General features: G+C 34.2%; 1 protein-coding gene across 1 annotated transcript; it reads left to right on the top strand.

Annotated features, from left to right (window-relative positions):
• Positions 1-11,290, top strand: LOC142355517 (serine/threonine-protein kinase PLK1-like). Its single transcript, XM_075407649.1, has 2 exons — positions 1-1,054; positions 9,771-11,290. Exons 1-2 carry the CDS (start codon positions 484-486, stop codon positions 11,087-11,089), a joined length of 1,890 nt encoding a protein of 629 aa, XP_075263764.1. The 5' UTR covers positions 1-483; the 3' UTR covers positions 11,090-11,290.
• The last annotated feature ends 2,737 nt before the right edge of the window (positions 11,291-14,027 follow it).

Raw genomic sequence — 14,027 nt, 5'->3', positions numbered from 1 at the left:
TAAAACTATGGCCACGAAAATGAAAAACTTTACATCTAAATGTAATATTACAATTATAATAAAGACTCAAAGTTTTATGGTTAGAAACACCTATATTAAAACATGCGTATATTTTGTATTGAATAGAAACATTTTACGTTTCGATTTGTTACAAGAGGACAGTTCGGAAAAACGCTTTGAATGACGACAGAAGCCATTTTTGTCGACGGCTAGAATAGTCTAAAACTGGTACGTTAAGTGTGTACGCTAGACAGTTCGAAACAATAGCGTGAAAACTTTTACTCTGCCAGAAGTTAAAAGAGCATCCAAAAATTGATAATCAGGTTGTGAAACTTCATCAACCTTCACCTGAAACAACGGAAAGTCCTCAGATCTTAAGTAAAAATCATCACCCGCGCCCGAAAAAACAACAGCCGAAACCAAAACAGTGCACAGAAAATCTTCGAAGAAATTCGCCAGAAATTTATGAACTCCAACTGAAAAATGAGCAGCAAAGATCGTTTTCCAGACATTCCGATTCCAGAAGAAATTAAAGATCCCCTAACGAAAACAAGCTACATCAAAGGACGATTTCTTGGAAAGGGCGGGTTCGCAAAATGCTTCGAACTGACCGACAAAACGACCGGGCAAATTTACGCGGGCAAAATAGTCCCGAAACAATTGCTGGTGAAACCTCAACAGAAAGACAAAATGAAAATGGAAATTGCCCTACATGGTCGAATGGACCACTCGCACATTGTAAAATTTTACTCACATTTCGAAGACAATGATTTCATTTACATCGTGCTTGAGTTGTGCAAACGAAGGTCGTTAATGGAACTTCACAAAAGGAGGAAGTCAATAACAGAAGAAGAAGCCAGATACTTTATATACCAAATTTTACTGGCTGTGAGCTACATTCATGAAAAGGGGGTTGTTCATCGAGATTTGAAACTGGGCAACTTGTTTCTGAATGATCAGATCCAGGTGAAAATTGGGGATTTTGGACTTGCAACCCGGATTGAGAGCCCACAAGACCGAAGAAAGACTATTTGCGGGACTCCAAATTATATCGGTAAGGTTCAGTGAGTTCTGGAAATCAGAAACTTTTCTTGTTATCCACTATTATTCAAGAGCGAAGGCCATAAAATGCAGCCATGAAAAGATTGTTATCACACTGGGGTCATCGCATCCGAGAAGTTATCAAAACTCCAGGCCAAGCCGAATTGTTGCATATCTTAGAGAGGGCATCAACTGTTTAAATTAAAAGTTTCCAACACTAACGCAACAGCTTGGCTGATTAGAATTAAGGCTAAGTACTGTCACTCCAAGTACATATTGTCACATAAGTGGGTCGATGAGACCTATCACTATTAAGACTACGAGACAAGACAAACAAAAAATCAAACAACAGCAAGCATTTACATCCCGGGTCGAGGTGTCACCGCTAAAAATCGCTAAAAGAGGTAAGATTTGCGGTGAATTTGAGTAAAATTGTAAGATTTTCGTTCAATGCGATGAATGCGGTGAAAAAGCTCTTCAGCGTTGAAAAATTTTTGTTCACCGCTTGAGCGTTGGAAGAAAATTTTTCACCGCTACCCTCAGAATGCGGTGAAAAAAAATTTTTTCAGCGCTACCAGCAGAATGTGGTGAAAAATAATATTTCAGCGCTACCAGTAGAATGCGGTGAAAAAAAATTTCACCGCTAAAATTGCCATTCTTACAAATATTCGCCGCGCTAATTTCAACGCTTATATTAAATTCAATAATAAATATTATTGAAGTAAGTGACAGCTGCCGCAGTGGAATAAGAAGTTGATGTATTGGAGGAGGTGCGAGATTCGAACCCCAGTACAGTAGTTTTTTCAAGAAATCTAATGAATGCGGTAAAAAAAAATTCACCGAAAAAAACCGCAAAATTTTAACGCTAACAGATGCGGGCGCTTTGCGGTGAAAATGTTTTTTTCCACCGCTATTCATCGCTAATCTTTATTATTTTTTGACCAAACGTCGACCCGGAATCCAAACCTCAATGTGTGTTTTGAAATAGTGACAAATAAAACCTAAACTAAACAAACTAGCTTGTTTTTACTCTAAAAAGAACGGTCCTTGATGGGACTGAGTAACAAGTAGACAAAGAAAGAGAACAAAAACGACAGTTCAAAAAAACGTTTGATTTCAATTAATGAAAACCATTATATATCAAGTGAAAACTTCATGAAGGTTTCTGTTCATTCAAATGACATTGTGAACACTTTGAGACCTGTCATTATCCAGAATGTTGTACGTCTACAAAAAAAAATTACAAATACAGACGAAAGAAATTTATGTTCCGTTAAAGTTTTTCAGAAAACATTATTTAATTAGAAAAAGATATGATCAACTGCACCTTCTTTTACCATCAATTATGAGAAATAAGACCTTCGACGAAAGAAAGTAGGTAAATGTATTAAAAAAACAAAAAGGGAATAGTTTAAAAAAACATTAATATTTTTTGAAATCAATTCATTTCAAAAATAAAAATATCAGATAGAAACTAAAACCCTCAAACAGTTTCCTTTATTTCTCAAATAAAGCCATTGACAAAAGTCACGTTTCAAAATAAGTCATACGACTAGAAGAAGAACGATAAATATTCAGAAATCAAAAAATCATGTTTCTAAAAACCGGTATCGAGCAATTCAGACGATAAGCAGTTCACTAAAATTCTTAAATGCGTGCAATGGTGTCCTTCCTCAACGCCAATTAATTGATTTGTGACTTATATGTATGAGCTTTAGATAAACAAGTGGACAAAAAAGACCTCAAATTACAAATTTAAAAAGTGTCATGTTATACTTTTATTCCCGAAACATTCGATTTCAAAGTAACAAAAAACTTAAGCTGTCTACTGAAATAGGTAATTTTTCATCATTTGGAAGCCGCTAAAAATAACAATAATCCCGAAACAACTGCAAAAGAACAAGAAACAACGACCAAAAAACTTAATTAAACTCAACTGGAAGACGGTGACGAAGCAATTAAAACAATAATCTATTCATTGAAGAATTGGTGTATTGAATTGCCCCTTCTTTTTAAAAGCCAAAACTGTAATATTTGACCTGGCAAAACTGCGTCAAAAAATCAATTAACATCAGTGATAGGAAAGATTCAAAAAGTCATTTTTGGTAACTCGTATTGTCCAAGCAGAAAAACCATTCCTTAACTCAAACCACATTAATTACTAAAATTTAATTAGAAACTAGGTGCGACCCGCCTTTGTTGAGTTTCAGCCACAAATTGGACAAAAAAGTAAGTCGCGAAGCTAAACTCTTTGCTGATTCTAAAAAAAAGTGTTTCAAAAAAATGAAAACAGTCATAAGCTTTAGAAAACAAATATAGATAGGATCCTTAAAACTCCATAGGAAGCCAATTGGACCAGCCATTAGTAGGTCTTGTACGTGATTTGGTTTTTTGTAAATAACGTAAGAAAAAGAAAAATGCACAAGAAGAATAAAAGCATCAACTGATTGCAATCAAAATTTTTGGACTTTAAGAAACAACGAATAGATAACAACCGGCCTTGTTATTGCCGTTCTTCTATTAGGAACAAGCAATTGTTCCAAAAGTTATAAATATGGATAAGTTGACGAAGTGAAATGCATCGTTTTTTAAAATAATGAATAGTATTGCTTTATTTTTTACTGAAATTACCAATTAGCAGGCAGAACAGTCAAAAGATCCATTTAAGGTCAAGAACACTCTCAAACGATGTACAAGTAAAACTAGCTAACTCTGGAGTCAATAAAGATTTTGTCAGCGGTTTATATTTGTGCTTATCCAGTAAACGTTAATAAAATGGACTAAAGATCCTTATTTTGTGCCGTTTTGGATGAAAGTGAATTTTAAAAAATTCAGCAAAGAAAGGGTCAAAGTTCAAGGACATTCTTTTGTTTCATACGTAAAAGCAACAACATCATCCATACATCATCTTTTAATAGATTTTTAGCATATTTGGAAAAACTACGTGAAATTTAGGAAAATGTGAACAAAAAGAACGAAAATCAGTCATGTTCACAAAATTATAAAGATCGATAACTCTGTGGGAAAATAATTCTCAAAGTGTAAGCTAGACGGAAGTTCTACTCATACTGACAAAATCCACTACGATGAAAACATTGACCTGTGAAAACTGATTGAACAAATAAACCGTTTGTTTATTTGTTTCCCCCTCAAAAATTGATCGGAACAATAAAGCCGATTCGCTGATACCTAAAACAATGCTAACACCTAAACACCGGTCTAAAATGCTTCTTTAAAGATCCCTGAGTAAAATCCAAACAGTGCAACAATTAAATCATAAACCATAACGATTCTACTTTTCTTTGCTGTTCTTAAGCTCCAAATTGGCCGAAAAAGAGGTCGCGAAACTCAATAATCCCTTGTTCATTTTAAATTTCTATTTCTAAAAGTGAAAACGACCATAAGTTTTCGACTAAAAGACTAGATAGGCTTCCATGAAACTCTTTAGGAAGTCAATTGGGCCTCTCGTTAGTACGCTTTTATTTGAGTTGTTCTTTTCTATGATTAACTTTTTACAAAAAACAACCGACAACCACCCCATTTTTTTGCACTTAAAGAAACAACGATTAGATGAAAACCACCCTTGCTATTGCCGTTCGACTGATAGGAACATGTAATTGATCTGATTTTTATCAACGAGTTAAATTAGCAAAGAAAAACCGGCAAAGTTTTAAAGATGCACAAGTAAAACTAGCTATTTTTGGAGTTAGCTAAAATTGTGTTAGCATTTTTTAGGAGTTTGAATCCGGTAAATCTAAACCAAGTGGGCTAAAGAAGCTCATTTCGTGCCATTTTGAATGAAAAAATATCATTTTTGAAAAAAAAAATTAGCAACAAATTTTAGCCAAAAAATTGGATTAAACAGTTCAACAGTTCTTTTGTTATTAGAGGTAAACTCAACAAAACTATTGTTACCAGTTCTAACATATGTTTTAGCATGCCTGGAAAAAAATGCGTGAAACTACAGAAAATTGGAATATTAGAACAAAATTCAGTCAAATCTTCACAGTTTAAGATTTCGTTTAACTCTCTGGAAGGAAGGATTTAAAAAATAAAGTTCTTAGTTGTAGATTCTTAACTGGACAGGCTCTCTAATAATACCACACCACCCTCTTCGATGAAATTATCGATCGGCGAAATTTTACTGAACAAAAACCGTTTCAATATATACTTCCTCACCAACTAAAATAGGTTGGGACAATAAATGTGATACGCTGATACTTAAAACAAAGCCGATGCTTAAAAAACACGCCGGACAAAACGCTTCCTTTAGGATCATAGTGCAAAATGCAAATTTTGCAAACAACGCAACAATTAAATCGGAAGTTCATTACTTTCTCTGAATTTGTTTTTGAGTGTAGTTCAAAAATAGTCGAGAAAATATCTAAGTTATGTTTGTTTGAATCAGGAATCACTATCCAATATAATTTTTTTAACTTTATTATTTTAGAATCAAACATGGGAAATTGCAAAAATTTTTAATATTTGACATCAATACATGCATGTACTAGATATATTATAGATAGTTTCTTTACAGCCTCATTTTTGTTAACTTGAACCTAGTAGCTATTCTAACCTTGACATTTTCAGATTAAGAAACCTGATAAGTGTCAAAGTTTGCGTTGATTGTTTCTTTTATATTTTTATTTCTTTTCTATAATACATACCATGCCTTGATCCCACAGCAAACAAACAACTATGTTAAAACGTATTGTTTGAGCTAACAATCATCATGAAGGAAAAAGCTTCAAATATCAATTATAATATTTGAAAATAATTGAAGAATGTTTTAAACCTGAAAATTATAAGTTGCAAATGCTCTTTCAATTTTCAGTTGAGTTGATTTGATTTAGGATAGAGCTTTATCTAAAAATTGGGAAATTACAAATCTTAACTCAATTTCCAGAACGTCAAAGCAGTTTGACTGAGTTCATTATTTTGCGCGCAAGCAACATAGAAAGAGTTACCCTCCTAACATTAAAGGATCAAGCACAAAGAACTGTTCTGAGCATTTGAAATCATTCTAATGCAATCAACTTTTTAATCAGTTCTTATTTGCGTTGAAGTTTTGCAATTTAGGCGTGAACTTAATGTCTATAATGGTGTTTTTAAAATATTTTTGACAATTGGGTAAAAAATTTAAACAACTTTAGCTTGATATTAGAAATAGTACTCTTCAGAAATTCTCAGTAACTTTGATTTTTCTTTCTGTTCATTGAAAACACAGTCAACATCTGTCCGATTAATTTTAATTTAAAAAAATCCGTCTAAATGGACACGCCAAATGTAAAAGCTATCGGCTGAGAAAAACTGGCCAAGTAATTGAGTCTTTGCAACAAATCAGATTATATTTCATTTGTCTTCTTATATTGTCATCAATTTTTTTTCGGGTAACAGAAATTGAGTTCTGAGTTTCCATGCTATACTGGAGCGCACTGTTGTGATGCTTTTGACTTTTGGCAATTTCGAACAACTCAGAAATTAGAGAAACAGCAACAATGAACAAGGGATTCACCATAAAAGATTGACAGCTATAGCTATTGTGTACATAAATTATAGATTTTAACTGCCTATTTTGTTTGCGAGGAGAGTTCATATGGCAGTTTTGAAAACCGTTTTTTGGGATGGAGAGTAAATTTTCATGGGCGACACAAAGATTTTTAAAATTCAAACCTCTTTTAAACAAAAACAAACATACAAAATACAAAAATGAAAATAAGTTCCCATTGAAAATGTGTGCACCAATAATAATTTAATTGCTTATTAAGATATCCATATTGCAATTCAGAGGAAAAAAGTTGACTTGAGAGCAGGAAAACAACGTCGTCATCTGAAAAGGTTTGGACAAATTTTGATTATAAATATGTTAGTTCGCCATTTTAGATTCTGCTGAAACATTGCAATAAAATTCATTACTGCATAGTTTGGCATCAAATAAAACCAATCGAAAATGTGAAAGTTTCTGTTTTTTACACCAGAGTCTTTATTGCTAAAGGGTGAAAAGGATTGATTTTTGCTAAAACAAATTTGAAAAAATTGAAGTGATCAAATAAAATTTTACAACCTTTTAGTTCTGGCTTCTTTTCTTAACAATTGAGAAAGCACTTTTTCTGACTATAAAAATTGGATCATCCATGGCCTGAATTATCAGTTTTAAATATCAGCCTCAAAACTACATGCTTGAACAGCTCTTTTTAGAGGTTGGTGAAAAAGGTTAGCGAGGATGTTTGTGTCTATGGCCTTAAAAATATGACATAATTCTTTTCGTTCTCATCCAAACTCCTTGGTGACTTCTTAAGCTAATTTAATTCAAGCCTTTGTTTACCTTATTTTTAGCACTTCTAACTGCTTTATGACATCATTTACCTCATATAGAACAATAATAGATTACAGAGATCGATAATTGGTCCTTCAATATTTGAAAAGAAGAAGAACCTTCATGATTATTGCGCGATAATTTTTTGTCATATAAATGAAACTACTTGGTCTCAGCTTTACTTAGAGTTGGTATATTTACTGCGAATTCATGCTAACACCTAGTAGCAATCTCAATTAACATTTTTTGATGGACCTCAAAGCTGCAGAAAAGTGCGGAACCTGAAATCAAGATGCACGGATCTGAAAAATTCTGAAATAGAAAAGTTTTATAAATTTTATCGAAGAAAGTATGAAGATGACCAAAATGTTTCAGTAATTAACCAGATAAAATTGACTTTGGAAGACACCTCAAGGAAACGTCTTTTCGACTTTTGCCCGAAAATTTATCAGAATTAGAAATCTCAAATGCATGATGAATATCAATTTTGCCGATTTTCACGGGAGAGTAGGCATACCAGTTTTTGTGTTATTAAACGTAGTTCAACACTAACGTAGAGAAGATGAGAAAAAAAGATATAAGTTAGACCTTTATGAAAGTTGGCATATCGTAATGAATAAAAGATGTAAACTGTTCAATTCTAATTCTCTTTTAATAAATGGAAATCTTGGAAAGTTTATGGAACATATTTAAGTAAAAATGCTGTAGTGTTTTGCCATGCTGTGATATCTAGACCTTATTGTGTATTTCTATATGTATAGAGGATATCAGCTTTTAGAGCCAAGACCTCCCGGACTTGAGTCTCAAAGCATTTCAGCGCTGAACCAGCACAATTCAAGTGTACGAGTTTAATTCAGTTATGAAACATTGCATCTCTAGAAAATTTTGTTGCCTTAAGTTTCTTCATTATGATTTTTTTTGAAGTCACAGGGTTCGCGCTGGCAAAAATTATCTTTCATAGTCTGAGAATTATTCATGCACCTAAGCTAAGTTTGCGCAACATACTCTCATAATTTTGTTGCTAATAACTGGTAATTACTCTAGTAGTATACATTTATTATACTTAAGCTGGTTTGTAGGCAATTACCACAAAGCGCAAATATCTTAGTGGTTACGGCTCGCTACGCAACGTAAATTTTGCAAGTACATTTGCGGAAGTTCCGAATCGCGGGTTAAAAAAACCTTGTTGACGGGAGTTAAGCTGAACATTTTTTACGCAATAAAATTAACTCAGTTGGCGGTGTAAATCGTGATATTAACAGAGTACTGGTCATATGAAAAGAAAACAAAATGTCTCTAGAATAATTCAGCGCCGATTTACTCTTCCACCAACCTCCGAGTTTACAAAAAGTTACTGATTTCTATACGAGATTTGTTCCACCGGCTGTTGGGATGTGGCATATTTGAAACAAATTGACCAATGAACGACTTGATGCTAATTGCGATAAGGAGGTGTAATGGAAAAATGGTTTTTGCCCCCATATTGTTTTAATTCACTAGTCAATGGTTGTTCGAAAATAAACTTACGCTGGTTTTAACTTCTTTTTCTTGCAATTACTTCGATTTTCAATTTTTTTTATAAAATGCTAGTTCTCGGCATTCTTGGCGTTCAACTGCTTGTGCATTTTCGTGTGTTTGTGGTATTCTAGTGTCATTTGTTGGCTTTTTGTGTTGGTTTCCCCCTTAATATTGAATAAACAAGCAAGCTCAGCTCAGCAAGTTTAGCTCCCAAAGACCAGTTAAAATCTAGACTAATCTTTTCTGGCCTAATTTGGAAAAACTTTCGTCGTAGACCGTTCCTCAAAATACTATCAGCGACTTTTCTCATCTGAAAACTGATTTTAATAATATGTTCACGTTGATAAAAAATAAGAGTTACTATCTCTAAATAATGACTTATACGCTATTTTGCGGGAGCAAATTATATCGCGGGAGCGGGAGTAGATTTCACATTTGTAATTGAATCTAATCTTTCACATTTTTTGAGCATCGTTGAAAGATTTTCAAAAGCAGAATTGTTTTTTCTGAAAAGTTTGGGAAAACACAATAGTGCTGTAGAGTGTGCTGTCTTTAACTGCTCTGGAAAACATGGACAATGCAGACTATTTTCTATGATTACTAACAAAATCATGCGCAAAGAATTCGGCTTTTAATGCTCTCATGAATTAAGGCTTACTAAAACGTTTACCTGATGATAACCAGGTGAAAGGCTAAACTGATAATAACTTGTGAACAGAAATAGTTCAGGTTGATTTTTTGCAAATCATTCAAAATGAAATGCTGAAATTGTAATGCGATCCAACAGAGAAACGAGAAAGCAACAACAACAAACAGAAATCCAACAACAGAAAGAATTTCTCGATTAGAAAGATAACATGGTGGTAATCATTTTGGGGAAAATGTTATGTTTCAGCCCCAGAAGTTCTACAGAAGAAAGGTCACAGCTACGAAGTTGACATCTGGGCCATTGGCTGCATTCTCTACACCCTGTTAGTTGGAAAACCCCCCTTTGAAACTCAAACCCTAAACGACACCTATGAACGAATCAAAGCTAACGACTACCACATACCTCACAAGTTGGGCAACGAAGCCGCCTCTTTGATCCGAAAGTTGCTCTCGGCGGATCCGAACAAACGTCCGAAGGTCCGTGACATTATGGTGGACCCTTTTATGACTTGTGGGTTCCTGCCTAAAGTTTTGCCTTCGTCATGTTTGAATATGACCCCCCGGCTCAATAACCTTCACACGAATGCTGGCTCTCACAATTCTGAAGAAGATCACATGAAACGAAGGGCCCTCCAAAATGTGAACGGATCCGATAACATCAATCAACTTTCCCGAAACCCCAAATCCAGAATCGGATCTTCAGTTAACGACCTGAACGTTCAGAGACCGAAAACAGTCGCAAGCTCGCATTTGAAATCGGCAGGGGTCAATCGGTCAGCGGAAGAAGTTATTGACGTCACGCAGGTTCCGCCTTTGAAACACCTTCAAGACCTGAAAGCGATGATGCTATACATTGACAAGGTTTCGGACCATCAATTCGTAAGCAAACTGAACGAAGATCTGGAATCGCCCGATTTAATTCCAATTTACTGGGTAAGCAAGTGGGTCGATTATTCTGACAAATACGGGCTAAGTTACCAACTTTGTGATGGATCAGTCGGGGTTCTGTTCAACGACAACAGTCGCATGGTTCTGTTTCAAGACGAAGATAATATTCAGTTCATCGATCACAGACATAAAGAATCATTTCACTCAATGACCGATTATCCTCCAGAACTCAAGAAAAAGATCACGCTTTTGAAATACTTCAGAAGCTATATGAGTGAACATTTACTGAAAACTGGTGGCGACGTTGAAAGACCTGCCGATGACGTAATTCAAGGTCGATTACCATTTTTACGAACCTGGTTTAGGACGAAAAATGCAATTGTGTTGTTTTTAAGCAACGGAACAATTCAAATCAATTTTTTCCAATGTCATTCGAAGCTAATTTTATGCCCTGTAATGCAAGCTATTTCTTACATCGATGAGGAAAAGAATTTTAGGACGTTCAGCGCTTCGGCTTTCAGAACGGGAGTTATAACAAAACATCTGCAGAGCAGATTGAAATACGCGTTGCTGATGATTGACAAACTAGCTCATAATTTGCCCTCAAGTTCAGGAAATTTACCCACTTACCATCACAGACCACCTACGTCGCAGACCAAAGTTACAACTGACCGATAGGGCAATTAGCCGAAGATTTCAAATTGGTCGCATGGCAGAATATCTTTGGTCTATTAATTTTGGAGACGGAAGAATCAAAGGCTAATTTTCAAACTGATTAATTCGGAATTTAGTATTTTACACTTGTTTATTCACGTAATGAAATCCATTTGTTTGTAATCCAAAAGATCACTTTAAACAATATACAATATTAACTCTGTATTTCTTGATAGCTTCAGGTTCAAGGTTTCAGGATGTTATAATGAGAACAGATCTGAATTGGATCGTGTTGTTTCATAAGCCAACAAGTTCCTAAATTTTTAAAACTGGTATATAAACCATCGGGATGTAAAGAAAACTTCACATTCTTTGCTATTAATGGGCTGATTTTGTTTCGTTTCACTTATTTTCAGAGAGGTGCAAAGAGGTCGTCATTTTTGAAGAAAAGTGAACATCTGTTTTTCATATTTGGAATTTTCGTTTAATGGCAATTTAGTCGTCGCTATATCGAAAGATCTTCTGTTCTATACGTTAAAAGCATAACCGGTCAACTAGCCAAGAATTATTTGAATGTATAACCACGCTAAAATGACTTAAAAAGAGCGAAAACAATGGTTCTTGGCAGGATCTACGCTCAATTTGAAAAGGTTGACTGATTGACCCACATATTAGTTTCTCAATTTTTTAGCGTAAAGAATGTCTGATAATAGAGAATTTCGCTTGTTCGAAATCGATTGGTTCAAGAATACATGTGTTCGGTTTTTAAACCAGCGCGATCTTGATGCTTCGATTCTTGCAATGGATTAACCATTTTTTCCTCGGTCATTTTTATGAAAAGTAATTACTTGACTAACAACACCCAAAAACGACAAATATCTTTAGAACTTTTTGCAAGTCAAGCCTAACACATTTTCCACTCATGTTAAAGAAATTGAAAAAAAAATCAAAAAACAGGAAATCGTGTGCAATGAGAATCACCGGTCTTTTGGGTTATTTTTGGCGCAGGTTAGGGTGCACATATTTTTTTGGATGTTACTAGAGTTACAAAACAACAAGAATATCCATCCCAAAAGTTCCCCTCGAAGCGGTGTAAAAATTAGAAAAACTTCAGTGCCGAAACAGAAAAGACACGGGTGTTGGCAAGAAATGAGAGTTCTTTTGACACTCTTTTCCCCAGACGAACTTCAACGGTTATATTGTAAAATCTTGCAAGATTCTTGCAAATAACGTTTATCTTGCAAGATCTTGTAAGATTCTTGCAAACAACGTTTATCTTGCAAGATGCAAGATCCGGACGTTTATCTTGCAAGATCCTACAAGAATCTTGCAAGATCTTGCAAGATAACCGTCCTATTTTGACTGGGGTTTTGCTCACATCTTGACAGGTAAAGATATCTCAGTGCTTGTATTTCTGGATGTAAAAATTCCATGCTTTTCATAGCAATCAAACAAACCCTTAGGTCTTTCTGTATCAATGTAAACTTGCTCTTCGAAACATCTTCTGGTAAACGCTTTGTTTAACATTTAAAAAAACTGTTTTTTTTTTCATTTATATAGCCTACTATCTAGAGAAATCGAAAAACAATTACCCAGAAAGATCTCAGAAAATCGAACAACTTGTTAAGTTTATCTGAAAATTGAAATTTTTTTACTGTTCACAATTGTTTTAAACCGCCAAAAATTGTGGTCAAACTTCATTCGTTGCAGCGTTTTTTTAAAATCAAGAGCTAAGTACCTCACAGAAAAACATATTTGATACTTATATATAAAAAAACTCTTCAAATCAAATTTTGACGTCCAATCAGCATAACTCTAAAACTTTTAATTAAAAACAACCCCTATCTTCGTCATAATGTTATACGATAAAGAAAAATTTATAAAATAAACTGGTGTAAAATTGCAGCAATCTAAATAAAAGCTTTGAGATTTGTACAGAAATAATTTTGACATGAATGCCTTAATCTGCATGATGTTTAAAAAAAGATACAAAATCTTATAACTCCTTTAACGTTTTGATAAACGTGGGAGCAGCTATTTTGTATTGGTAACCAAATAAAAAGCATGCATGTTTCCATATAAAACCTACTCTTTCTTTGAATTATCTTGCAATGATTTGTGAGAATCATACGTTTGATTGATAAAAAGGAAAATTTACGAATTTTTTAATTGCAGCTACGAGTCATTCAATGTCGTTCAATTGAATACCAAGACAAAGTAATCGTTTTTGTATCTGAGAAAACAACCATAGAAATTATTTTAAAGGCCGACAAAAAATCATACATTGTCTTTTTATGGCTAACAAGAGTTTCTTCAAGCCCGTCAAAATAATCATGAGCATAATAGTGTGAAATTCATATTTGTGATAAATGGAAAGCTTTCTTACACTTCTTTAATTAAAACTAAAAGATGCAAGCTTTGAGTTAACCCGGGGGTTGTTGGCAGAGCAAATTAGCGCTGAATCGGTCGAGAGATATTTTGATTTTTCTGGATGACTATTACTCTGGCTGCTCTTAATTTTACGTAAAATTTAGTGCATGAAAAATGATATTTTCAGCTTATCTCCGGCCGAAAAGGTTTGTTTTATATGCGATTAGAACTTTCACGTGAGTACTTGTATCATTATAATGAAAAAAAAACTGCACATAAAGAAACTTAAAATATTCTGGAGATGCAATGCTTCAGAACGGAACAAATTTTTTACTCTTGAAATGTGCTGGTTCAGAGCTGAAGTGCTCTGAGACTCAAGTTCGGGAACAACCTAAAAATGAAATTCAGATCAGAAAATTGCGTCGCATTAAAGGTTGTATTTTTTCATGTCATTTTTGGTTTTATACGCGTTTTCCCATTCTTATGTCTTGTTTTTTTTCAGAATAGGTGAAGTGTAACATTTTACAGTATTGATGAACTATTGGCCTACCAATCGAGAAACAAAATCGAAACCACTCAAGTTGATCGTGAA

This window comes from Convolutriloba macropyga, unplaced genomic scaffold, assembly GCF_964194025.1.
Source record: "Convolutriloba macropyga unplaced genomic scaffold, txConMacr16.3 SCAFFOLD_955, whole genome shotgun sequence".
Lineage (NCBI taxonomy): Eukaryota > Metazoa > Xenacoelomorpha > Acoela > Convolutidae > Convolutriloba > Convolutriloba macropyga.
Note: the sequence above shows the minus strand (reverse complement) of the source record. Positions and strands in the feature narration are given on the sequence as shown.

Bases quoted from the DNA above. Each gene is read 5' to 3' on its own strand.
- LOC142355517 (XM_075407649.1), top strand. From the start codon at position 484: ATGAGCAGCAAAGATCGTTTTCCAGACATTCCGATTCCAGAAGAAATT. The intron at 1,055-9,770 runs GTAAGGTTCAGT...GTTATGTTTCAG, and splicing joins CGGGACTCCAAATTATATCG to CCCCAGAAGTTCTACAGAAG.